Source organism: Drosophila tropicalis, unplaced genomic scaffold, assembly GCF_018151085.1.
Source record: "Drosophila tropicalis isolate 14030-0801.00 unplaced genomic scaffold, ASM1815108v1 contig_878, whole genome shotgun sequence".
Classification (NCBI taxonomy): domain Eukaryota; kingdom Metazoa; phylum Arthropoda; class Insecta; order Diptera; family Drosophilidae; genus Drosophila; species Drosophila tropicalis.
In genome coordinates, this window is record NW_027173374.1 from 3918373 (window position 1) to 3945963 (window position 27591).

At 41.5% G+C, this 27591-nt stretch overlaps 3 protein-coding genes across 13 annotated transcripts in view; 2 read left to right on the forward strand and 1 right to left on the reverse strand.

Annotated features, from left to right (window-relative positions):
• Nucleotides 1–7675, forward strand: part of Mhcl (Myosin heavy chain-like) — a 28269-nt gene extending 20594 nt beyond the window's left edge. For 2 of the 6 annotated variants that reach the window (XM_068301990.1, XM_068301991.1), the window contains 6 exons: nucleotides 3445–3810; nucleotides 3903–4181; nucleotides 5245–6203; nucleotides 6258–6641; nucleotides 6702–6857; nucleotides 7316–7675. In XM_068301990.1, coding sequence (XP_068158091.1) covers nucleotides 3445–3810; nucleotides 3903–4181; nucleotides 5245–6203; nucleotides 6258–6641; nucleotides 6702–6857; nucleotides 7316–7508 — 2337 coding nt within the window. In that variant the 3' untranslated portion in view covers nucleotides 7509–7675. Of the gene's footprint in view, nucleotides 1–999; nucleotides 2819–3444; nucleotides 3811–3902; nucleotides 4182–4982; nucleotides 5177–5244; nucleotides 6204–6257; nucleotides 6642–6701 lie in introns of those variants that run through there. The other 4 variants (XM_068301994.1, XM_068301993.1, XM_068301992.1 and 1 more) reach the window with 4 other exon arrangements.
• Nucleotides 7676–9342: 1667 nt separating this feature from the next.
• Nucleotides 9343–17186, forward strand: LOC137585663 (NACHT and WD repeat domain-containing protein 2). The gene is given in 14 exon segments (XM_068301518.1): nucleotides 9343–9519; nucleotides 9621–10030; nucleotides 10094–10238; nucleotides 10322–10547; nucleotides 10604–10853; nucleotides 10855–11046; nucleotides 11139–11339; nucleotides 12799–13647; nucleotides 13706–13938; nucleotides 14011–14170; nucleotides 14233–14546; nucleotides 14600–14703; nucleotides 14762–15874; nucleotides 15960–17186. Coding segments are annotated over 14 exon segments (5181 nt in total). The 5' UTR covers nucleotides 9343–9416; the 3' UTR covers nucleotides 16841–17186.
• msps (msps cytoskeleton-associated protein 5) lies at nucleotides 16837–27327 on the reverse strand. 6 transcript variants are annotated; one of them, XM_068301512.1, is made up of 15 exons: nucleotides 27044–27326; nucleotides 25380–26135; nucleotides 25249–25319; nucleotides 24321–24640; nucleotides 21715–24257; nucleotides 20869–21645; nucleotides 20266–20361; nucleotides 19638–20048; nucleotides 19383–19572; nucleotides 19067–19320; nucleotides 18678–19008; nucleotides 18423–18608; nucleotides 18201–18339; nucleotides 17931–18133; nucleotides 16837–17839 (listed from the first exon to the last, which is right to left on the reverse strand). In XM_068301512.1, the coding sequence occupies exons 2-15, from the start codon at nucleotides 26066–26068 to the stop codon at nucleotides 17759–17761; spliced, it is 6291 nt and encodes a 2096-aa protein (XP_068157613.1). In that variant the 5' UTR covers nucleotides 26069–26135; nucleotides 27044–27326; the 3' UTR covers nucleotides 16837–17758. The 6 variants fall into 6 exon arrangements, with proteins under 6 accessions (XP_068157613.1, XP_068157614.1, XP_068157615.1 ...); XM_068301513.1 differs by having other exon boundaries at nucleotides 17931–18109; nucleotides 27044–27325; XM_068301514.1 differs by lacking the exon at nucleotides 20266–20361.
• Between the last annotated feature and the right edge of the window lie 264 nt (nucleotides 27328–27591).

A 27591-nucleotide genomic window follows, 5' to 3' on the forward strand; every position in this document is an offset into this window, starting at 1 on the left:
TATTTCCTAACTGACTGCTGTCAGAGGCAGATGACATGACATTTGGCTTGGCATATCATCTCGGCCATTCGCGTTGGCCAAGCATTTTTGGGGCAACAATACTATACATACATACATACTATATACATATATAGATACATAATAGCCTAGTGTGAGATTATTTAAGATCTCTTTTCTCAATTTGTTTGTTTTAGAACATTTAGATCGAATGAAAAGTAAATTAAAAAGGCCTCAAAAATAGAATTTCGAAATTTAATAAAGCTATATCAAATGTAATAGGAGGAATATTTTTGGCTAACATCAAGATGTCGTTTTAAAATTGGTTAAAAATGTTTACAAACTCTTTAGTCTGTGATTTCTCAACTAAATGCTTTCTAAAGAGTCATAAATTTCTGTGGAGTTTCAGCCAACTTGAAAATGCAATTGTTTTGGGTTAAATATCCGCTGCTTTGTGGCATCTTTTTTTATGTTGCTTGGGATGGAAATTAAAAATAACTTATTGGGCATAGAATGCGTCTATTGAACACCGAATGACTGAGAAGGATGGCAGGCAGGCGAAGCAGCATGTTGTATTTTTAAAAAATGAAATTTAAAAAGATCATTAATAATACGTTTGTCGTGCCACAATTGAGTCTGCAGCTGGGCCACATGTTTGGATATGTATTATTCCCCTTACATCTCCCACGACTCTTTCTCTCCGCCACCCTCTATGTCCGTGTCCGGGTTTGTTTTAAATAAGATCAACAGTTGGCTAAATTGTATATAGTATATATAGATTTACATACGCATATTAGAATATTGCATAGATTATGTGATTTTGCAATTCGGTTCTTTATATTGCCGGATTTCTCTTTTAATTTTGCTCTTTGTGGGCGCTTTTGTGCTCTCACTGCGTTTGGCCAAAAAGACTGTGCCGGGGAGCTTTTTTTGTTCCTTCTTTTTTCTGTTTCTGGCCAAGAGGCACGCAAAAATCACTTGGCTAGTAGTTGTTGAGCAAACGTCGCGTATACCGGAGGGTCTGGCGCTTTCGTGGTCGTGTTCGATAAGATGCGATCATTGGGATCTACAATCTGAATCCGATCTGTATTCGTTTTCGTTTGACTCGGCCAAAAAAAACAAAAAGAAAAGCGCTGCCCCGCGCCGTGCCGTAAAAACGAACGGAAAAACAGCAAAAAGTTAAAGAAAATTAAATTTTTGCTTTGGCAATTTTATACGCGCGCGTGCTAAAGCTAAAATAAATCGCATTTCTTTGAGATAAATTTAAAATTGCAACATACACACACACATACACACACGCACACACAACCAGACACATACACACGATAAAAAGAGGAGACGCATGTACAGTGATCTCAAAGTTGTCTCAAGTTTTTTGACAATATCTTCTGACAACCAACCAACCAACCATATCATAACGAATCTCAACCCAAAAAAAAAACGAATTAACGAAACGAAAAAATACCAACCAAAATTGGCAAAAACGAAATAGAACCGATATACATATATACGGATACTATACTAATATCCGATCCCAATAGCCATCCAACTAACTCTAAATAAAACATCCCCATCCCCATAATCCATATCCATGCCTCCCTTGTCGCCTGCTAATGAGGCCATTGCCGATATTGCAGCTTCAGCAGCATCAGCAGCAGCGGCGAACTTAAATTCCAGCAATGAAATTGAATCAGTAGACACGGATAATTTAGAAAAAGAAAAATTCTTGGCCCGTGTGCTGGCCGCCATGAATGGAGGACAACGATCCCCAAATAATAGCAGCGGTTCGTCGTTGAATTCCATGCTAAGTGGCTCACTGGCTCGTCCGCCCAAACCACCCACTAGTCAGGCGCGAAAGCAGATACGTTTACTGCCCAAGCAGCGAGAGCAGAGTCCCATTCTTAGCAATGGACTTCACACAACAACAACAACAAGACAAACACACAATCACACCTCTGCCACAGGCAATAGCACACGCAGTAGCAGCGGAATCTCGTCCTACCACACTCAAAATGGCCATGGTAATAACCACATAACAATGAAAGCGAAGGAGGAGGAGAATAAGTCTGACAGCCATTACGAGATTTCGCTGAAATTGCCCATACACAATTCATCCACAGGACAAAACGGAGATGCCGCCGTAGCGGATCGTTTACGTCTAGTTCAGCGTTCCCCAAGTCCAGCATATTCGGTGTCCTCCTCCTCTTCCTCTCGCCTGCAAACGCCGCCCAGGCGCATATTTCCACAGACCTACACAAGGGGCACCGGTGGCCTAGATGCATATGAGATGCGGCAGCTCGAGAGCTCGCCTGTTGTCCTTGATGGGAATCTATCGTTTGTCTTGGGCTGCCAGCGACAGCCAGTGCACCAGTCGATACGTGCCTCTCCCTCAAATAAGGATCCGCGCACTTCTTCGGCGTATCTGAGTGAGAAAATCCAAAACTTTCTCAAACGCACCGATCATGTGCAAGAGGAATGGACAGCCATGGGCAGGAGAACGCGTCGCACTACCAACAGCAGCAACAACTCGGTCCGAGATGCGAGTCACAGCCGTTGTACGACGCCCAGCAACTCCTCCATCTATGATGACTATGATACCATATCTTTAATTGAACGTCAAAGAGAAAGAAACAGCATGGAACGTTGTGGTTCAATTGGACGCACTCGCTCCTCGCAAAATATATTGACAAAGGCATTTCAATTGGCCAAGCAATTGCCGCATACACCGACATCTCGAGGAAACTCATTGGCCAGGGAGCGAGAGTCATCGGTGGCCACCACAACAGATGACGATCGCACCATACGCGAGGAGGATGACGAGGTAACCTTGAGCTGAGAACTGTCCGTGACACAGTCAATGGTTGACATAATTTTCAATCGCTAACCCGCCCACACCTCAGGTGATGATGTGTCCAGGGGGCTCATAAATATTAAATTCCTCAACCAAAACACGGCAGGGTAGGCTGTTCAGCCTGACATTGACAGCAAAAGTTAGCGGTTCACTTCACATCTTTGAGGGAAAACACAGTGGGTTGGGGGGGAATTGAGGATGTTTTATTTATAGACCAAACCAAATGCTGTGTGAATCATATACCAGCAAATTCTTTGAGTCTGGGGAATATTCCATATTTATATTCTCTGCGTGTATTGTTTATGAAAAACAAAGATAATAACAAATGAAAGTGTATCAGAACTAAAAGAATTACTTGTAAAACAATTCAACAAATATCCGCTAATAACAAATGTTTCCAAAATTATCTCATAGTCAAGAGGGTATACATTTTAAAGAAAGGGTATTATATTTACTTTACAACGGAAATTGGCACACGGATTTCATTATCTAAATAATATCGTTTTCGTATGCCTAGAAATGAGAATCATAATCAGGATAAACAAATCAACAACTATTCAAATCTATATATACATTCGTTGTGCAATCTATTACAGTTATCCGAACTAACGGTGGATCTGGCAGAAGAACGTTCCACCGCCCACATAGCCACCGAGCGTTTGGAAGCCGAAACCGCTGAGCGCTTAAAACTGGAAAAGGAGCTGGGCGATCAAGCAACCAAAGTGAAGAATCTTCAAGAGACAAGCGAAAAATTGGAAATGGAACTGATATGTGCTAAATCTGATTTAAATGGCATATCCGAAGATGAGGATGGCGAGAATGAGGATGGCGGCGGTGGAGTATATAAACTGAAATACGAACGTGTTGCCCGTGAATTGGAGTTCACAAAAAGGCGTTTGCAGACACAGCATGAGCACGATCTGGAACAGCTGGTCGGGCTTAAGAAGCAATTGGAGAAAAAGGTAACTTAGCCTTAAAACTTCATATTTTGGGCGCTGTCAAAGTTTACTCGGGTTTTATCTGTTTTTGATATATTTTATGGTTTTTCTTGCAGCTTTCCGATGCCTACGAGGAAGTTGAGGAACAACGTCAGGTTGTGGGCCAATGGAAACGCAAGGCACAAAAGATGACCAACGAGATGAATGATTTGCGTATGCTGCTCGAAGAGCAAAATGCCCGTAACAATTTGCTGGAGAAGAAGCAGCGCAAATTTGATGCTGAATGCCAATCCCTACAGGATGCCGCACGTCAAGAGCGTCAGGCCAAGGAGCGTTATGGTCGAGAGAAGGATGTCCTTCAGGCTGAGAAGTTTACCCTCGAACAGACTCTAGCTGTGAGTAAAAAACAAAAATACATATTGAAATGTATCTAAACATAAGCAACAGACACATGTATAGGTATATATTGTTAGGAACATGTTGCTAGCAACATTTTATGCAGGGAGGTACACTGCGCGACATAAAAATAGCATTCGAACAACTTTATTGGATACTTGTGAGCGATTTCCTTGCCGATACATCGATAATGTTGCACTGCTGCACAGTGCTCAAATGTTGCAACGAATATACAATGAGATACCAGTAGAGATATGCAGTATCTTGAGACAAACAAAAAAAGAAACTCGTTCGGCTTGTTTGCCCACGCCACGGCATGATTTCTCGGCTATCTCTACCTGCCGGGTGCCTATCTGCCTGCCTATAACATATGTACGCATGCGGCATGCGATTGACTGGCTCTTCTCCCACTATCGCTCTTTCTCTCTCTCTCTCTCTCTCAAGAGTTCTTGACTGCTTCTTTGAGTTCTCATGTTTTTATCGGCCTGTACTTGAGAGTTTCAGTATTTTGCTCTCTTCGTCACACATTTCTGGCTTTTTACTTTGTTGCTTTCTTCTTCATTGTTCCGGTCGACAGTAGCTGGAATAGATGTCGTTGTCGTCGACGCGCGTTATCTGGAGTACACAACAAGACGAAGACAACAAACACAACAACAGCAGTGATTGTTCTAGGCAGTGGCGGCACACATAATTTTTTTTTTTTTTTTTTGCCGAAAAAGAAATTAAAAACAGAAAAACTCGGCAACGATCTCTTTTTACGGCTTCAGAAAATTATAATTAGAAGTAGACATCGAGACGTGTGGTGAACAGGGAGGAACTACAATGACTCTTATGAAGAGCGATATCTGAATGGGAATGGGAATGGGCAGGCGGCAGTTAAGTCCAGGGTGATTTAGATATCGTATGTCCAAAAAATATTAAGAATTTAATAGCAAAAGGCAAACAACAAGAACAGACAACCATGAGTTACCACTATACGACGCGAATGATTCAAGTAGGTTGGGCAAGAGGAAAGACATGTGAAGCGGATTGTTTATATAATTCTCTTTTTTCCATCCCCAGGATACGCGTCTTGATCTCGACCTCAAGGAGGAGAAATTGGCCTCACTGCAGCGGGAGTTGGAAGAGATGACCTTTGGCGGTGGCACTGAAGAGGAAATCGCCCATTTGCGGCGCTCCAAAAATGAAACAGAGCGACGCGCTAAAGAGCAAGAGGAAGAACTTGACGAAATGGCTGGCCAGATACAATTGCTAGAGCAAGCTAAGCTGCGACTGGAGATGACCTTAGAGACAATGCGTAAAGAGGCAAGACGAGAATCGCAGCAACGTGACGAGGAACTTGAAGAAGTGCGTGGCAACGGCTACAAGAAGATAAAGGCGCTGGAATGCCAGTTGGAAACAGAGCACGAAGAACGAACCCTTCTTTTAAGGGAGAAGCATGAACTGGAGCGTCGTCTGTCTTCCATGGAGGATCGCGATCGTGTCGATCGCGATGCCGAAGAGGCCCTTAATCAAAAACTCAGAAGAGATTTGCGTAAATACAAGGCATTGCTCAAGGATGCGCAAACACAGTTGGAACGCCTTAAAGCCGATACGCCAGGCAAGACCCTGATACGCCAGTTACGCAATCAGCTGGAAGATGCCGAATCAGCACGTAGCTTAGCCATGAAGGCACGCCAAACCGCTGAGGCAGAACTGACTGAGGTCCAAGCCATGTTCGAAGAATCCCATAGAGCACGCAATGACGCAGAGGAACGTGCCAATGCCGCGCATCGTGACCGAGCGGAACTGCAGGCCCAGATCGAGGAGAATGAGGAGGAGTTAGGCGAACTCATGAAGAAATATAGCGCCACCGTGAAGCAATTAAATGCTGAGCAAATCAATGTTTCTGAATCCGAGTTCAAGCTAAACGAAATGGAGGCCGAACGGAATAATCTTAAAGAGCAGGTTACCGAATTGCAGCACAGATTGGATAACGTTGAGAATTTGGGTGACCCATCAATGGCTATGATGTCCAAACGGTAAGCGATGCTATTACTGAATTATTATTAGATTAATTTAAATCTCATTTACAGCTTGGAGTTGCGTACTAAAGAATTAGAATCGCGTCTAGAACTGGAGCAGGCCACGCGTGCCCGGCTCGAGGTTCAAGTGAATCGTCACAAAGAGGCTCTAGAGAAGCTGCAAAACGAGGTCACGCAATCCAAATTGCGAGAGATGCAGGCGCAGGATACGGTAAAGAAATCACAAAAGGCTCTGCGTGATATGCGTGAGGAATATCATACGGTCTCCAGTCGGGAACAAGAATCATTGTCTCGACGAAAAGATTTGGAAAAGAAAATGGAGCAGATGGAGTCAGAGGGTACGGCCCTTAAAAATGATTTACGTCTGGCTCTGCAACGGATAGCCGATTTGCAACAAGCCATGGAGGAAGAAGGTGAAGAGGAGCTGAGTGAGAGGTAAGCCCATCTACTTTAAATTGATAACAACATGATTTAATTTATTCAATCTCGTTGCAGTGATGAGAGCCTTAGCTCGGTTGGCTCCATTAGTGACCTAGAGGAGCGTCTTCGACCCGTGCATGTGAAGCGCAGCTCACAGCAGTCGTTAAACGGCGGGCCGGTCAGCCAGACCACACGCACTTTGGTCTGTGAAAAGGATGACAACAGCCCTAGGTACGCTGATAGCGAAATCAACTCCAACAGCAGGCAGCACAAGTAGTCAAAGAAAACGCTTATTCACTCACTCACCCACTGACTTACTCTCAATATATATCAAACAATCAGTTTATATCTCCTATAATTCCTAGTTAGCTAGTTTGTAAGTTCTTTTGCTATTTGGCTGGCTTTATCTAATTTACATAATTAAATCATACATGCGCATAAACCTACAACCACAAAATCCACATCCAAAACTGACCCAAAAACGAAAAAACACAAACTGTTTCCGACTCCATATATCCTGCATAAAAACAAAATCATAAAACCAACGATGCATGTAAATATGTTTATGCATATGTTAAAACATATCCTTGCCCCCGCCTCGCCTCGTCTATGCTCCTGCCTCCAATCCCTTTACCTCGTCGTGCGTCTATGTGTGTGCGTGTAAACCATTAGCTTTTTTCTTATTGTAGAATAACAGTGACGTCGCCATCGTCGCCACATATACATAAATTGGCACTGGCGGCCAAAGCCATACCGGCTCCCAAACCGGACACGAAATCTGCACTGGCAACAACTAAAATAACTGCAACGACAACATCGGCAGAAACTTCAACATTATCGTCAGCATCATTTTCAACCAGGACGACATCATCGTCGTCGTAAGAATTCGGTTTTTATTTGTATTCTTTTTTTTTTTTTTTGTAATGAATATATATTTATTAGTTTTTTATGATTTGATTACTGTTTAGTTCAATATGTTTAACTATTTATTATCGAAATATAGCAACACAATATATACCTAAATAGTATATATTATATTTAACTTAATATATGGAAATGTAGTTAATTTAATTTTTGCGCAAGAGTCCCTATATACGAAAAGAAAGTGATTAACATGTTTTTTATCCTTCTCAAAAATTGAACTAACACCTATAGCATATAGTCCCTATAGCCAACATTATTAAAAGGAATAAAAATTATTTAGATAAATCACGATACACGATCATAGACAAAAATACTAAATAAAATATTTTACATACGACTCTTTATATAAACATAAATACCAATAATAATAACAATTTAATGTAACATCAACTATCATTACATCTACATGCATATTTAGCTACATTCTTCAATCAATCAATTATTTCAAAATATTCACACAACCCATTGGAATACACACGTAACAGAAAATATGTAGCCCCATACCAGAAGTCAACAAATTCAAATATATTGTTATACAACCCAATAAAAAAAAACCTCATATTCTGCTGCTGGTCGAATTGACCCAGTTTTTGATGCTCGTCACTGATTGGCATTGAGAAGTTTGTGGTTTTAAGTGAGGATTTCAATTCTATTTTATAGACTTGTAATTATTCAAATTCTTCTGCTAACAGATTAATGTGGCATACTTTTAGGAAGAAATATATTTAACTTCAAGTATTATGTAGCGCATCTTTTTGGGTTAAAGAAATATTACAAATCCTTGAGTGCTGTGATTGATAGTCTTCCGCAGATCCTTTTTTCATCTTTTAGTTCTAAAATCTGCAAAATGACTGGGACAAAAATTCAGTCTTCCAATTTAAATTTTTCAATCTCATTCTTAAAAATAATAATCTATAAAATAAAACACAAGAATACTTTTTGGGCCAGTTCTTTAATGATGTTAGATTACGAATTGACTCTCCGTCTCGCTTAAGGAACTTAATATCAACGGGAAAACAATCGTTGATTGAATTTTAAATGTCAGAGTAATACAAATGGCCCACGAACGGAAATGAACTACAACGGACTAATTGAACTTCTGGTGTATTAAAATTGATTTTACAGATTTTGTGTAAACACGCACAGCCTATTCCTAGGTCGAGGTCAAATTCGTGGGCTACAAATCTCGCACCCACTCCACCAAACAGAGCTATAAAAGTGGCACATTCGGCAGCAGACGCCTTCAGTCTCTATTTTCGAAACGACTTTGAAAAGTTTCGACGACCCAAACGCTTTCATTACGATGACTATAGCCTGGGCAGAGTGGGAAATGAAGAAATAAATGTAAGGCAAGCACGCAAAGGAGTTAAAGAACTTAAGCACTTGAAAACACTTGTTGTATGTCAAATCAATCCTAAGGTGAAATCATTCAAGGCAACTACCATTTGAAGTATTAAAACAATGCGATGGCTTTTCGATATACAAAAATGAGAACGCAACTGCGACAGCAACAAGTGTTTGGAGGTTGCTAGGTTTCCAGTTTTCCCCGGCTCAAGCCCAATTGAAATCACCGAACCCAACCTAACCTATTCGAAAGCAGCGCGTGTCATGTCATTCAGTCAGTCAGACATAAACATGGCCTGAACTCAAAAACAACTGCGTCAACTAGGCGACTGTCAAATGCACCATGTATCCGGAGTTATTGATCAAACATTGGCGAACTTTACGCCAGTTTCTGGGTCTTCAGTTGTTTTCTTATTTTCGGTTTTTTAGCGCAGACATATATTGAATTTCAACGGCCACACAACGTGCTTACGGACCACATCAGCAGAAGTACAAGAAATAAGAAATTTATAAATCGGCATCATGGATGACCGGACGATAGATTCGATTTTCATGGGCTCCTTGAATTCCCTGCCCCCCGTGAGCTCGAAAATCGTTCGTATATTTACCAGCTCAACATTCACAGGTTAGTTTCAGTGTCAGAGTATAAAAAAAGGGGCGCAAACGGTGAACAAGGACCATGTGTGATGAGTGTGTTATGTAATGCGGCATTTTCTTTTTACTCAGATACAACAATGGAGAGAAACACTCTGATGGCCAAATGCTATCCCCGAATCAAAGATTATTGCAGAGAGAAACACGGTCTGGAATTCCAGGTGGTCGATATGCGTTGGGGTGTGCGTGATGAGGCCACAGATGATCATATGACCACAGAGCTGTGTATGAGAGAAATTAAGAATTGCCAACGCCTTTCGATGGGTCCCAACTTTATAGTGTTTCTGGGGCAAAAGTACGGATATCGTCCCATACCTACATACATTGTTTCGTCGGAATTGCAATTAATAAGCGAAGAGTTGACATCAATGGGTGTAGACAGAGCACTTCTCGACTTGTGGTACAAAAAGGACAGTAATGCTGTTCCACCTATTTCGGTTTTACAACCAATTTCATCTATTTTGATAAATTTCAACAACAAGGTACATATGTTCATTGATAGACTGGACTGTCGAGTCCAAAACTAAAAATGTTATGTCCTGCAGCGTGTGCCCAAGCTGCAAGCTGAAGATCAGGCAGTCTGGTGGGATACTTTAAACAAAATGCAAAAGCTGCTACGAAAAGCTGCTGCATCTTTAGGGGCCAGCAATAAAATGTCCAAAGACGATGTTCACAACTATTTTATGTCTGGTAAGCTAGTAGTAGCCATCTGGCAAGTAGTGGTAGATGTAGAGCAGCAGCACCCACAATCTTTTTTACCCACTGGCTTTTAGTAACCGAACGTGAGGTAATCAACGGTGTCCTGAATGTGAAGAATACCAAAAACCATTGTTTGGCCTATGTGCGGTATATCAATAACATAAATCTACAAAATCTTAAGAAGGCCTCCCTTTTTGTCGACATAATCAATCGCAGTCTGGACACAGAGTCGGCCAAATTGCTTGGCGATTTGAGAGACACACGTCTTCCGGGTAAAATCGAGGCCGCCAATATGCAGAAGTAAGAACGTTTTTAAATGTGGAAAGTATATCAAACTTGTAATGAGTAATTTACAGATATACAGTCGAATGGATTGGACGCGAGGGTCTGGACATTGAGACCCATGAGGAGTATTTAAATCATTTCATTTCCCATTTCTATAAAAATGTTGTTAAGCTCGTCGATCGCGCCATGCGCAAAGAAGATTCCTCCGCCCAGGGTCAGATAGTAACTGAGATCCTTCAGCATTTGCACGCTTGCAATAATTCGGTTAAAATCTTTTACGGACGCGAAGACAGTTGCGAACGTATCAAGCGCTATATGCTGGGGGGATTCAGATAAGCCATTGGTCCTTTTTGGCGACGGAGGCTGCGGCAAGACATCGCTGCTAGCGAAGAGCGCTTCGCTAGTGGCCAGTGAATGGTTCGCTCATGCCAGACCCATAAATGTAATCCGCTTTCTCGGTACAACACCAGATTCGAGTGCCTTGACGGCGACATTGATTTCCATTTGCCAGCAGGTGATATCCAACTAAATACCACTCCATATCCATTGTAGAATCCCAAACGTAACATATATATCGTTACATTCTAAACTCTTTCACTGGCGCAGATTTCCTACAACTATATGCTACCATTTGAGAACATACCCGATGATCTTGTACCCTTAACAGCACACTTTAAGCAATTACTAACTTATGCCAGTGCAGCTCAACCGCTGACCTTGTACTTAGATTCGGTTGACCAATTGACCGGTACACAAGATTCGAATAAGGTATCCTGGATACCAACGCGTTTGCCTCCACATTGTAAGGTAAGGACCGCAAGGGAAATCGTTTAGGGCAAAAGCATGTACATATATATCTATATAACTTTATATTACTTATTCATTATGAACCTTTAAACTATTTTTTCAATATATATCCAATGCATGCTAATTTAGATATTGAATATTCCATATACATATATCCCTTAAATGAAACACTGTACAAATTTTTGCATGAAACTCTCACAATCCGATGGTGCATGATAAAATTTTTACATTATCTTTTATTCTCAATAAGACAACTTTTGCACACCACAAAACCTATATCTTATGAAGGATTTCCTTAAATTTATACATACACAAACATTTAATAGCCAAGGAACTAAACGAGAGTACAATAAATTCCAATAAGATGCATGAAATATGATATTTCTACCCAAGTTAAGGACCTCGAATTTAATTTCATTGTGCCTGGTTGTAAATTGTTTTCAGATTGATTTGATTTTCTAGGTAAAATATTGTTGTTGATCTCCAAGCAAACTTTTTGTGCTTGCTAGCCCTTACATTTCAATCAATTAAAACCCCATATTTACTCTTTAATTCCGTAACCGAATTTATGTAAGTTTTTCGAATTGCTTGACTTGTGCATGCTAAGCTAAATCACTCGCATTATTCATATGTACATACATAAATCCCATATCATAGCTTTTGGCACTCTTCCCATTACACAGGCCGACATGATTTTTGCTGACGTTAAGTTGAGATGTGTTCTTAACTAATTCGGGTACGCTGATTCTAACTGCATACTTGGTTTTTGTCCATCACGTCTAGATTTTGTGAAATTTGGAGATCTGGGGTTGGAAAATATGCACCCAAAAGTATACCATAGAAAGTTTAAACAAAAATTTCCAACTTTTTTTACGGATTTTAGAATATTTTGTGTAAGGAAATTAGTTCTTGTTTGCACATATAACTAATATACAATTTGTAAGACGCAGCAAATTCCCACAATTCTTTAAAATTTAAAAGCAGACAATTCTTGAAATCTCTATAGCATACTTTTTGGTTCAAATTTTACTTATTTTAGAACCATATCCAGAGTGTGAGATATTATCCATTATAACAAAGAAATAAGTCTTTGATATTTTGTAAATTTCTTTTAAATCAAGCCTTGTATATAAATAGGATAAAATAATAATGTTTTTAGTACAATATTATGCTTATATCATGGAATAATATATTGCAAATGAGGTAATTTCAAATAATTTGAACACATTTTTTTCGAAGTCCTGACGTGATGGAGAAAAACTAAGTACAGGGCCGTGATTAGCAGCCCCCAATTACTATAGGAGACCTATTGAACTTCAAACACTTTTTCATGACCTCAAAAATGTCGGCCTGTGTTATGAAAGGGTTCTAGTGGTTTTGTACATACATATGAGGCAGTTATGCTTGTGGGAAGAACTTGTGCCATTTACAACCATCCATTTGAATAAACCGTTTCCAGATCATAATTTCGTGCGCTAATGAGCCGGCGAATCCAACTGTTTCACATGAGTATCACGTCCTTTGCAAAATGATTGACGTGGAGGAAAACTTTATTGAAGTGACAGCCCTTGGAGAGGAATTAGCCATCAATGTCATTAAAATGTGGATGAAGACGGCGTGTCGCGATCTTAACAATTACCAGTGGCGTTTGGTAGCCAATGCCATAAGCAAGTGCTCGTTGCCCATATTCGTGAAACTGGTATTTGCCGAGATATGTCGATGGCGCAGCTATACGCGTCCACAGGAAACACATTTGGCGAACACGGTGATGGATTCCATAATGCTACTGTTCGAGCGAGTGGAGAAACAACATGGTCGCATATTGGTCTTTCATGCCTTGGCATACATAACGGCCTCCAAGTCGGGATTGTCGGAGAGTGAACTTGAGGATCTAATCTCCCTTGATGACAAGGTGTTGGACGATGTCTATCAGTATCATATGCCGCCGGTGCGACGTATTCCGCCATTACTATGGACCCGCATCCGCAACGATTTGCCAAACTATCTCAGTGAACGCGAAGCGGATGGGGTTAATGTGATGAACTGGTATCACAGGCAATTCCGGGACACGGCCAAAGAGCGTTACTTCAAGAACATGAATATGGCAATATATTTTCACTCCATGATTGCAGACTATTACCTTGGTATATGGGGCGGAGGTGTCCCCAAGCCGTTTAAGTTTACAGAAATTCAGCGTCATCGTTTCGGTCTGGCCGATAAAGAGGGCTCGGCGGATCGTAAAGTGCCCATACAACCATTGGTTTTTACCAGCAAGGATGGCCTCTCCAAGCGTTTTAATTTACGCAAAGTACGAATCACTCATCCAATTAATCAAACAAATTTACATTTAAATCTCTTCTCCTCAGTTTGGCGAGCTGCCATTTCACTTTGTGCGGTCGCGACGCTTTAAGGATCTGTTTGAGCATGTCCTCTTTAATTATGACTGGCTGCATGCAAAGCTCTCAAGTTGTCCGCTTCAAGCTGTGCTGGCTGATTTCGAAGATGCCTCTACCAATACAGAAGATAAAGAGTCCAAGCGAGAACTGATGCTGGTGGCTGATGCCTTGCGATTGGGCGGTGCAATTTTGGCTATGGAGAGGCAAGTCCACCCAATTAATAATAAATATGAACTCTGGAAACACAAATAAGATTTTCCGTATTATTATTACAGTGACATGTTGGCTCCGCAGCTTATTGGACGTCTTCTGCCTGAGATTGGAGGTAATCCAAATATTAAAATGCTGCTTCGCGCCTGTGACCATTGTGGTCCCAAGGATTGTGCTCTAATACCGGTCAATCATTGTCTGCACACTCCAGGCGGTCCACTCAAGGTTGGTCCTTATATTTTCTATGTATTTTGTTACGATCCAATTCCCTTCTATATTCTGGCTAGTACTCTTTGGAGGGTCATCAGTTTGCGGTGTTTGCTTTTTGCCTAACAAGCGATATGCGTTACATGGTCTCCATATCCACGCACTTTATAACATTTGATCTGTCCACTTCCGATCTGACACGTGATGTTAATCCTGGCATTGAGGGCATTATGCAGCAATTGGTACTCAGTCCCGACAACAAATGGGCGGCAGCCTATTCCAACAACAATCAAACTGTTTTGCTCAACATGCTCTCCAGTGAATTCGTGGTGATCAACAGTCCTTTTGAAGATGTTGATGGACCAGTAAGCGGACTACATTTACTTAACCAAAGGTAAGAGCCAATAAAAGCATATCATTTTATATAGTATCCACATATATTTATAGCCTCTTCATCACTTGCAAGTTGCGTTGGGCTCAATTCGATATGCGAGGAAACTTAGTGAACACCTTTCAGGTACCTGGAGAGAATGACAACTGGGAGATATTGAGTGAGTGATTGATCAACAGGAGAAACCGAAGCATTTACCTATTGTCTCTGTTTAACAGCCATGGAGTTTTTTAGTCCCACGGACTACAATGCGATCTTCTGGTCGGGATCGATTAATGAGATGCGTTTGCGTCTGGATTCCTGTCGTACTGACAAGTACTCCAATTCTCAGCAATTTTTTAGTGCTCTGGTCATGAACAAGGACCGGTCTAAAGCCTATGGCTGTGCCAATGAGGAGAACTTTGGAGTTTCCGTTTACGATTTCACTGAGAATGAAGATAGCGGTGAAATACTTTGGACATTGGCTGAGAGTTTGCCACGTTTCGAAAATGACGATAAGGAAATGTTGCTTCAACTGCGCCTGGATCAACATGATCGATTGCTACTGGGCACCGCGGGCAAGGGCTTTGTCATTTGGGATTTGACAGGTAGCAATGAAAACCCCAGCACAAAGCTAACGGAAGGCGCCTTGTACTTACCCTTGCCACATGGTGTACGCAACATTACCACACGAATTATGCAGTCCAATTCGATAATGGTTAGCTCCAAGCTAGACTATGCTGTAGCTGGTGTCCGCAAGAATCTGTATGTGTGGTGTCTAGTCTCTGGACAATTGGCCAAAGTCCTGGATGCACATTTCGGACGCATCATTCAGTTAGAGCCCCTTACTATTGGCAACTGGAACAACTTGGTCACTTCGTCCATCGACCGGTCCGTAAAAGTGTGGAATATAAATAACATTTTCGAAAAAGTTCACGTCATTGATCGTCATGAGCTGCAGATAGACGACATTAGTTTATCAGAAATCGATATTGCAGTGACAGTTACCCGCAGCTGTGTGGGAGTCTGGGAAACTCGATCTGGTCGTCTACTGGCCAAACTTGCAGACAGTCCCCTGGGCGCTATTGTTACACATGCCGAAATAACGCCAGATGGACGTTACATTATATCATCGGAAACAGGAAAGTTCCTCATTTGGAATCGTGTGTCTGAACAGGTTGTCTACCGTGACGATCAGCCAGGCATACAACAGATCACACTAATGGACTATGGTTACAAGGTGCTCACCGTATCCGTACCAAATATCAATCAAAGAGACATCATTGCAGCGGCAGCAGGAGCAGACGAAACTAACCGACTGACGGCTGTAACAACTGTGCGATCAGTGCCAGGTAAAACGAAAAGAACAGTCAGCTACATACATATGTATGTATATAGAATCTTATTAAATAATATTTAAAATTGTATTTTCTTCAGAGGGAACGATACTATTTCGCTTTGATTTTCCGATACGCATGCTAACAGGAATGCCATTCCGACAATCGGTCATATCAGCGGACAATGCTTATATTATTGTGGTAACTGTTGACAAGTCGAATAAGGATTGCTTGGCCGTTTACAGCGCCACCAATGGGGCTTTTGTCTCTAAAATCCTTCTTAAAGGCTGTGCCATTAAAGAGGTTTTCTCGCTGGTACCAATGCCCCACAAGGCCAATCAGGTGGCGGTAATAAGCAGCGAAAAAGGAAGCGTCATGGACATCAAGACCAAAAAGCATGTGCGTTCCATTGCTAAATGGGGCGGTAGTATTACCCGCGATGGCAAATGCGGGCTATATGCCCCAACACGTGGAGGTCTGGAGATGCTGGAATTGCGTAAGGGAACTACCGTGAAGACCTTCATACCAAAGGTAGCGGAGGGTGTGTTCTCTGTAATCTGCATCTTTACGGAAAACGACGAGTATGTGGCTTATTATCATAGCGGCAGGAAAACTATACGCGTCTTTCGCACTGTGGACACTGAAATGATCGCCAACTATAAGCTACAGGCCGAGCTAACAGCGATCAAAAGCAGCAAGGATGGACGAGCCATTGTCCTGGGTACGGTTGATGGGTGCATGTCAGTGCTCGCCATTGCCGATCCCAAAAAAGAGGAAATGATCGACTATCTAAATGAGTTGCCCTCTCGCGATGAAAACTGGAAGGCCAAGCTGGCTAAAATGAAAGCGCGGGTGGGCTTTAAAGCGGCCATACGTGTGGCTACCATCTCGTCACGCTATTCAAAGCCCGCTAAAGGCGATGGCGATGAAGAAGAATTACTCACGGAAATCACTGAGGATGTGGTACCAGTGGCCGATTAGTTGAATTATAAATATAACATTTATTTTTGCATAAATAATATGAGGATGTTACAAAAATATGCTCGCGTATATGGGGACTGTGGTGAGTTTAACTGTGTGTGGTGTTGTGTGGTGTATATGTGGCTTAAATTAAACACACGTTAAAAATTTAGCTGCAATACATATATGGTAAAATACTCGAATTTAAAATAAAATGGGCCGATTATTCAGGTTGGAAAACGGGGGGAAAACATAGACAGGATAACAAAATTCGATGCTTAATATGTTTACACAAATCTTTAAATATTTAACATAGTGTTTTCTCTTTAAAGATGTTTTAACTTCATATTTAACCAAAACAAGAAAATCTGTATTATAACAATCGAATTGCATAAACTAACAAGAGGGCAAAATTGGAACATTTTAAGCTCACATTAAAGAATAAAGAAGAATACCGGAAACCTAATCTCAACTAAGCCAATTCAACTTGAATTATTTCTCAGTGCAAGAAGCACTTAAATAATTTTGTAGTAATTAGTACTTAGTGATCATAATATATAGTAATAGTTATTGTATTGTAGTAGTTACTGAAGTGTAGTGTTTTATGCTGTTAATTATTGTTATTGTTGTTAACCTGTCTTCGATTTTCGCTTGTTACTAAATCTTATTGAATTGAATAAATATCATAATATAATAATATATACCGAGAGTTGTTTATAAGCGTTATTAATAACTATGTTAAATAATAATGATTTATGTAGTTGACGACACAAGCCGCCGTTCTCCTGTTCCTACTCATCAGTGTTAGTGTAATTTGTTGCGTGTGCTGTGTAGGGGGGAGAGGGCCGGTTGGTTTGCTACTCTTGATTTATATATGTATATAATAATCATTTATACGATATTTAACTACAAATAGTAAACATCCACGCCAGCGTGCGTTTATTGGGCATGATTTTCCTTCTTAATCTGGGCCAGTTTTGCTTGTATGTGCTGCAGGCGATTGGGAGATAACTCGGGTTTCTGCAAATTGAAAATTGAACGCGGTATGTTAATCACTCCTTTTTGTTTTTCAGAATCTATTAATCTTCACAATTTTATTCTATAAACTTACGTCGCGCTTGATAAGAGACACCTTCTGAGAGTTCATTGAATTCATACATAGATTTTCATCAACCACTTTATTATCTAGTACACCAGATCCATCCTCCGAGTTGTGTGAATATTTGCCAGTCATACAGTGCAGGCGGTACATCCAATAGTCTGCATCTCGCTCAGTTTTCTGATAGGAATCTGTGAAATTAGAATGTGTATAGGCTGCCAAGCATAAGTAACTATTTTGTCACGACCGATTAGTGGTCAGAGTGAACGTCACGCCGCTTACCTGTGCGATTATCGGGCGCCTGTATGGGGTCGACATTCTGATTGCGCTCGATTTCGGCTAGGCCTTCTTCGATATACTTGTGGAAAGTGGCACTGGAACCTTGCAGAAACGTGCTCAAATCAATATCTGGGTTTTGTTGCTGTAAAGAATGGAATTGGCAAATTTTGGTTTATTAAACCATATAAATATTTCAATTATTTAATAAGTTCTATATGTATGTACCTTAAAGTCATATAGCTTCTGGAGTCCTTGCTGTTTTGTGTCTCTGTCTGAAATTAGCTTGAAAATCTGCGATACAGTATCATGGGTCTGATGCGATATACGTTTTGAAGCAACTTCTTTGGCACCAACTTGCTGGCGCTGCGGCGAGGCGTTGGTGCCAACGACAGCGCCATCCTTTTGGAAGTTCTGCAATGGAACATTTACCGATTAAATGGTTGTACATATACATATATGTTAAGAACAAGTGACACAAACCTTTAGGATGCGAATCAAATACGTATGTAATTCCGAGTGCGTAGGTATCTGATTCAGATGCTGCAGTATGGCATTGCCCTTTAATTTGGCCATGTTATGGATAATTGTCTTTACTGTGCGCAACGGAGTGTCGCAGGGACGGTTCTGCCACCATGTGCTGGGAAGCGCCAACATAAATTCATGCACTTCCAGAATGACTGCATCGTAATTTAGCTCATTGGATCGCTCAGGTAGCATTTTAACATTCCTCCAAATGCATTTCATTAAGAGCTCTGTAAACTTTGGAAGGCCAGCAACTGGACAAGTCTCGCGTAACAGGCGAATTAGAGCGCTACATACGAAGCAACAGTAATTCAGAATCCATTCGGAACATTATAAATATTACTTACCAATTCAAGTTTGTAAAATTGACTTTATCAAGTACTTTAACGCATATGCCATTTATCACCTTGTTATATTGGCCATCATCACCACTAATCAGTTTTGGATCTGCCATTAGATGCAGCAATGAGGACATGAGATTCTTAATACAGGCCACGCTAAGTGTTGTGCCAAGAATGTTGGCATAGAAAAATGTGTACATAATCGACAGCAGAGGCTGGTACACAACTAAAGACTGTGAAGTGGGCAATTGCGAGAGATTCTGAAATAAAGACCACTTTAATATTCTAATTCCTCCATTTGTCTTCATTCAATTTTTCTCACCTTAAGCTGCGCCAGTACATTTTGAATAAATATTTCCTCATAGTCACGAAGCACAGCTTGTTTTTCAGGAGCTTCAATAATAGCACCCAACTCGTTAATAGCTGCGCGGGCTTTTAAAGTATCCTGACCGCCAACTGCTTTGATTAGCTTGACCAACTGTGGATCATGCTTAGGCAACATATCGGAGAGACTGTAAAAATTATGTATACACAATAATTAAATGAATTTGGGAATGAATTTACAAGCGACGCTTACTTGGGCATATTGTTATCTACTTGCTGCTGTTGGCTTTGCGTCTGACGCATTGGACTTCGATATGGTGAAATTCCACCGGCCATGCTGGTATTACCAGGGGCCGGAGGAGTAAGATTCTGTTGAATGTGCCGAGAGCGTGCTATGAGGCGATCGAATTTATCCTGGGGATAAAAGATACCACCACGAGAAGGTAATACCTTAATGGGTTCATAAAGCAGCGATATGTCCACTTTAGGCAACTCCTTAAAGGCCATCTGGTCAACACGAACCCAATCCTTTTCGATATCGGCAATGACCTGTGGGTCCAAGCCAAAAGGACCGCTGGGTTTCATCTGTTGAGCCTGTTGTTGTAGCTGTTGCAATTGTTGTTGCAATTGAAGCAACTGCGCTGATGGAGCCTGGTCGAATGTTCTACAATCGTTTAAAGTAAAGTAATAAATTAACGAGCAAATCTAAATAACATTTGAATACGCAGCACTCAAAAAGCGGACGCACACGCGGCCACACACAAATAGACAAGACACATGGGTACAAAACAAAGCAAAGCAAAGCCAAGACATTCAAGCACAATAAAAACAACATAAAGAATATACATAAACAGAAAGAAAAAAAGAAAAAGCCACTTTACGCCTGTCGAGTTAGGGAGTGTAAGTAGGCCGCAACATTTGTGGCACTTCGTTCCGTCAAGTTGCTCAGGCCACGCGCGTTTAACTCTGTCTGAAAACTAAGGCGATAGAGAAAAAGGAATATCAGCAAAAAAAGAATAATAAATTAAGGAGAAAACATAAAAGAATTCAGAAAGTTCTTACATACTATAGATGGTCATGCATTATCTTCAATACCATTGCGAATTTGTACTTATTTGATCGGTTTGTTATTATATATAAGTTTATTTGCCCCCAATATTAAATTCAAACTGTTTAGATTAAATCAGACAGACGGACTTAGCCAATTTAAGGAGATATATTGATTTCCTGTCTATGTTGCCCGTGTATTGTATTGTTTATTTCTTATAATTACAAAATCAAAGAATGAAAATTTTTCCAAAATATTCAGAGTTCACAGAAAAGAAAATTTATATACTGCCATAGACAAATCAAGGACACTTGTAATTACAAATTTCTTTGCTTCCGGCACTTGCTCCGCTTGGCCACTTTTTTAAAACTGTGACGAAGGTACTAGGTCACAATGATTCTCATCCCATCACATAAAAACATACACACACACATACCCTTCTTCGTTGGGTGGCGGCAATTCATCACAGCCATTGTTGCCTCCGACCTCGCCATCCTCAATCTCTATGCTATCCTGTCGCGCAGCAACTTGTGGGGCTCCAGAAGTCGTCTTACTAGCCATTTCAGCTGGCGCTGCAGCTGGTTTCTTTGTCTTTTTGGCTCTCTTAATCCGCTCATCCAGCATGGACAAATCCTTTTCGTTCAGCTGGCCAATTAGTTTGTAGATTTTATCACCTGCCAAGAAATAGGCTTGCGCAATGCAATTAAGGGCCGCATTTCGCACGGAATTATCGCGATCTGAGATTTGTCGAGCGATCTCCTTGAAAGCCACCTGTTGTGAAGGTTGACAAATGCTCAGACCATATTCTTCGATGAGGTAGGTCAATTCGTCCAAACACTCGGTACGCTGGCGGGCATTTTTTGACTTTAATCCTTCCATCACATAGGAGAAGACCTTGGTAAAGGGATACACAAGTAGTACTTGGCGGAGAACACGACGCACTCCATTGCGAACAGCATCCTTGGGATCGCCAATCTTTAGGAGAAGATGTGGCACAAAGCTGCTGCCTTCATTCTCGGCCAGGATGTACTCCAGATCGATTAGCATCTGGAATGCCTGCGCCAGATAATCCAAACTCTTAATCAGTACAGAAGGGTTGGTATCATAGAAACGCAAAGTCAGCCACTTGAGTATCAAATCCAAATTGCAAATCAGAGCCTTGCTGTTTTGAGGTAAATCCTCGGTCAACTGCTCAATAACTTTTAAGTGATAGCTGCAAATAAAAATATACCAATTCAATTATTCGAATTTGGTTGCTTGTAAAAAAATTACAAAATCCTACCGGAAGTCATCGTGCAACATGTTCGCCATTAGCGCCTTGTTCACATTTGCTGCCGTCATCTGTTCGCGCAACAATTCTGTGAACTCCTCCCGTGGTGTAGTAAATTGCCATTTGAGGACTCGCATTTTTTGTTCATCGATGAGACGCTGATTTTTAAGCGAATTAACTGCCAACAAAGGCGACAAGTCCAAATCCTCATCCTTTTTTCGGCTAGATGCAGGCGCTGGTTTATTGCTATCTCCAACCGCTGCTTTTCCCGCGCCAGCCTTTTGGGCAACCGCACCTCCTCCAGCTGCTCCCCCTCCACGCACAGTTTTCTTCGCCTCATCAGGTATGGGTGCCTGCAACTTGCCCTTAGGCAGAGGCTTGACTGGCAAATTGGGTCGAGCCTTCTCTAAAGCAGCCATTATGTCTTTCTTGGATGCTGGCTTTTGTTTGTCCAGAGCCCGTACCATTGTCTCGAAGCTTAAGTGTATCATAATGCCCAAAATCGCCTCATTAGCATTTCTGCGCACATCCGCATTGCGGTCACAGATATGGGCATACAAATGGGGCACCATTGAGGACAACTCCTCCTTGGAAATTGATTTCGGTGGTAGCCCGGGAAGTTTTTCTGCCACCCACGCCCACAGTTCTGACTTGAGGGCCGGTGAGCCGCTCTTTAGGGCATCCGGAATCATTTCATTCTCGAAGAACTCCTTGTAACCACCTTTCTCACCAAAGCTATTAATGCAGTTGAGGGCAGCGGCTCGTACGAAACTCTTATTATCCCCTAAAGCATGCAAAAAGCCTGGGAAGAGGATGCGTACTAAACCGCGACAACTGGATCCCATGGCCGTGGCCAGTTGCTCGCAAATGGATAAAGCTGTCTGTGCAATTTTTGCGTTTGAATCGACAAGGCGCTGGGCTAAAGCTGGGGGCAGCTCACCGATACTGGGTTTGATCAATTTCGCATCCGCAATTATAATTTGCAGTTTGGTCAAACCTTCGTTGCGTACTTTCCAATCCTTGTCGGACATCTCCTTTAATAGGTTCTCGGTGATCTGCGGTGCAATGTCAATTCGTGGCAACAAATCAGTCAAATTAATGGGTTCATCATCAGCTGCATCATCGCATTCATTGTCTGGATCGCCCTGTCCATCACCTCCGCCCAGGCTGCGTTGTACTCCCCTCACAGGCCGAGGTGGCTTCTCGCCTATCTTCTTGTCGAACTCGGATTGGATCTGAGACTTAAGTGCCGGTTTCTCGCCATCAAAGAACATCATCAACGCATTGCCCATATACATGGCCATAGTCCCAACTAGTGATATAGCTGCACCACGCACTGTGGGATTCGTGCTCTGGACACCCTTACGAACATCCTCGATCAGAATTTTTGGCTGTATTTGAAAGCCGAATTCTGTAATTGCTTTGTTTACCCAGTTAAATGCCTCCGATTGCACTTTTGGTGACTTCTGTTCAAAGGCAAAACTTAGAACTCTTCCAACTACATGATCTAGTTTGGTAGCCTCCGCCATGGCGGTTAGTACATCTGCAGCGACTGCTCCATTTTTGGCGTCGGCTAGTTTTTCTGTAATCTCGTTTACTACCTGGTCAACAGTGATTGAAGTTAGTGGATAAGCCTCTGCTACGCTGCGTATAATGTCCAGCTTAACCTTGAGCACCTGAAAGTTCATCTCTTTGAGGCCAGGTTTGCGTCCGCTAATGGTGCGTACAAGGATCTGTGATATACCCGGTTGCTTTGCCTCAAAAGTTGCAATCTGGCCAAGTAGCTGTTCAACAGCAAATAGGCGATTCTTCCAGTTGGAGTCTACTAGACCGCTGAGTATATCGCCAGGTAGAAGTTCATCCGCCTTAGCCAGCACTTCCTCTGGGCTCATTTCACGTTCTGTTGGCATGGCTTTCCCGGTACTTTTCGTGGCCGTTACTGTAGCACCACCTCCGCTACTACCAGCAGCTCCCGCTGGCTTCTTGATAACCTTGCGTGCTCCAGTTGTTGCCGGACGCGCAACTGGTTTGGGTTCCACGCTTCCAGCTTTAGATTTGGATACAACTGTTGTAGGTTTAGCGTTGGGAGCCGAAGCTGGACGTGCCGCTTCCTTTTTAGGCGCTGCTAATTTAATCTTGATCTCGGCCTTGTCATGACACTCTTTAATTTTTGCCAATTTTAGAGGATCAACTTCGGTTAGAAGTGGAGCGACCGTCTTTTCGCTCATTAATTTCATTAGTGTACCCAATGCTTCGGCACTACTATCACGGACTGTTGGATCAGATTCGTTGAGCGTTTTAATGAGGCTCGTGATCAGCAGTTTGATTAGTTTTTTGTTTAGCAAAGTCGGCTGAGTGCGGCAGAAAGCCCGAGCCAGAAATAAAGCCGTCTCCGATTTAACACTGGGATTCTTATTGGCCAGAGCTTCGACTATGCATTCTTGCTGGGCCTCGAGTGTAGTTGATGGATAAATGGCGTCCATGGCTTCGCGAAGAGCTGTCACCACATTCGGCTTCTTTTCCTTGAATTTTTCCAACAGAGCGGGCACACAAGCCTAAAAAAGCAATAGAGACACATTAAGTGGGTAAACCTAAGTCTTCATTTACGTTTTTATTACCGTTGAGTAGTTGGAGAAACGTTTGGCCAATCCTTTGGCCAGCAGGGCCATGCATTTAACTGCCATAGCCACCAAGACCACATTTGAATCCTTTGTAATTACTTTCTTTAAGGAACTAACCAATGTTCCATATTCGCCAGCCTCCAGTTTCGGATTGTCTGTGAGCAGTTTCTCAAGCACCTCCAGGGACTCTTTACGCAGTGTCCACTTTTTCTCCTCGAGTTTGTCATAGAAATCTTTTGGCATTTTGGAAAGTATGTCAACAGGATCCAAAAGATCCATCGGATCGATTTCCTCCATGCCAGCGCCATCGTCTTCATCTATGTACAGAAACCAAATGATATCGTATTAGAAAGAAATTTGTAACATACCTGGAGATTTCAAATTAATGGCTTTAATTACAGCCATGAGTAAAATTTCAAAGAAATTAATGAAATGAAGAGAAAACTTTAATTTGTTGAATGAAGCGGAATTAATTTAAGTTTACGTTCACAGGACTAAATTTTTTTGTGATTGGGCTAAGAACAGTTCGATAAGAATATTAAATTAATTTTGAGAAAAAAAAACTTAGAAAATTAATTGACAGAAATCGAAAAGATTTTTGTGTGGCTAGGTATCAAACAAAAGGATTAATGCTATTCCTTTGAGACACCAAAGGTAATAATAATGTCGAGGGCATGTTCTTTCTTAAGTAATATTTTAAATAGCCTTTAGTTTCGAAGTATTATATATTTGATATAGTGGTTAGGTTATCTAAGATACCCAGGACAGATTCTGTGTGATTCAAAAATTAATATAAACAAAAATTCTCAATATTTAGTTTCGGCATTAAACTATTTGGTCATTTCTGAGACGTTGTCAAGGATACGGATTGGATAAGGATACGGAGCTATCTTTTGGCCATACGATAATATGAGATAGCCATTACCATTGAATGCATCCTCGACAGCGGCAGTTTCGGCAATCATCGCCTGCTTCTCTTGCTGCGATTTGAGGTATCTGAGAGAAAATAATATTAATATAGTCATGGAATTTTAGATCTTAATATTCTTAGCTCACCTAGAGGGCTCCACTCGTTCGCCCTTTAGCTTGTCAAATTCATCTTCAAGCTCTTTAAGGGTGACTTGCGGCAAAGTGGCAATCTGCGGCTTCATGGCTGCACCAATCCAACGAAATATTTCCACGGCCAACAATTTGCCCTCATCACGAACTGACTTGTCGCGGTCTGACATAAGTGTGGCGAGCTTCTTGATAACCGGTTTTACTCCAATCACTTTGTGTCCGAATTCGTGGAGAGCCAATGTGGCGGCAGCTACACAAGCTGCAACAATCTTAGGGTTCTTGTGCTCCATACCCTTGACCAGCTCTTCCACCACAGCCTCATGCTTCTCAATTTCCACATACATGAGGGTGACTTGAACTGCTAGTTCTTTAGTTTTTGTCTTTGGAGCTGCAATGCATTTCTGTACAATTCCCGTCATGACATCGCCAACAGTCCGGCCAGCCAGGCCACTGTTTTCCACAAAGATAAGCGCCGCCTCTAGCCCCTTCTCCTGGGCCAAGGCGTTTGAATCAACGATCATTTTTTTTATTAATCCAGCGAATTTTGACCATTCTGGAGATTTCTCATCATCCAAATCTCGAAATATTTTGGCGGCCTCTTCGTAGCCATCGACACGCGCTTTCCACAGTTTGTGGACACATCGCTCCTCCACTGGTAACTTCTTATATTCAGTGTCCTCGGACATGTTCAGAAGTGTGATTCGACGTCTGTTTCTGTATCAATGGTATTGGATCAACTAATGTGGAAAGGCTCTATGGATACAATGGATAAAATATAAAAATTTTGCGAGGAAACCGGCGGTTAAGTATAGGATGTAAGTATGTAAATATGTATATGATGAAAAAAAAAAACTACGATGTGTCAAGATCAACTGGAAAAATCCTAATGAACAGGCAATGCAAGCGGCAGTGACAGCAAAACACAAAAATTGTGTTATACAAAATATTTTGTTTCCTTATTTTGTTTGAAATACGAACACCGAAGTGGAAATGGGGCCCAATCAAAGCAAATGTCTCAAAATTGAGCTTAATTGCGGATGATATATCTTTGGCTTTGTTGTTGTCGGTGTCATGCTCGAGTAACTGCAGCCGTAACAGCAAAAGGCAGAGGAATGGGAGTCAGAGACAAAATTAAATGGGTCGCCATATTTAGATTTTGGCTTTCATTTCTTTGCCATTAAATGTGCAGAAATAGAAAATTGGGCGTGAGAATTGTTATAATTTTTAGGCTTGACAATACTTGGATTGGTTAACGCATAATTTGATGAACTCATCGGTAGGCGCTTCCGATTCTTATTGTTTTTGTTGCCGCTGTTGCCATTAATCAGTCGCAGTCAGTGGCAAATCCAACCGCCGTGAGTAACACGAAAATTTGTATCTTATTCATTGTCTAGGGGATGAGAAAGTCGAGCATTCCTTAGTCCTTCTTTCGTCTTTGTTTTTTGCCGCCCTTTCCCGACCCCTCTCTTTTCTGCTGGCGCGCACTCGCATTCGAATTAACGGCAAAATAGCATCAACAACACCAACAAATGTTTCTGCCTCTCTTTGTAGTTGACAAAATGCCGTCATTTACAGTTTAGAAATATCGCAATATTCATTTGGCGCATATTAATTGCCAAATGCAATAAGCCGCCTTTGTCCCAACGCCCAGCTGCACTCACCATTAACATTAAAAACCAAACGAAGGAGCAGCTGGAGTAACGCTATGAAATATCTTCGATTTTTCACAAAGTGCACCTCACACAAACACACACTGGCACACACGGACGCACAAAAATTCCTGGATTATTAAACAACAGTGGCAAACAATAATAACTCAATCAATATAACACACTTTTGATGGTTCTTCTCGACAAACATTAATGTTGTTCTTCACAGTTGTTTTGTTAAATAAATAATAAAAAGAAAACGCGTCGTTGTTTTTACATTGGCTATCTCTGTCGCACTTGCAAGAAGCTTACTACCTGTATTTGAGGCACTATTATATCGCTGCTCCCGGTATTTGAGGACTAAGTGAATTCGCCTCAAAATAATGCGCTTTTTCAGCTGACTAAATTCGCCTTAACCACTTAATTCCGAACACCGGCGATTGAATACCCTTCTATGAGTAGTGGTTTTACTTGAATAGCAATGCATGCCTTGCATACTATATATAATATAATATGTAGATCCACAACGCAATCAACCCGGAGTGCCTGGTTAGAAAAGT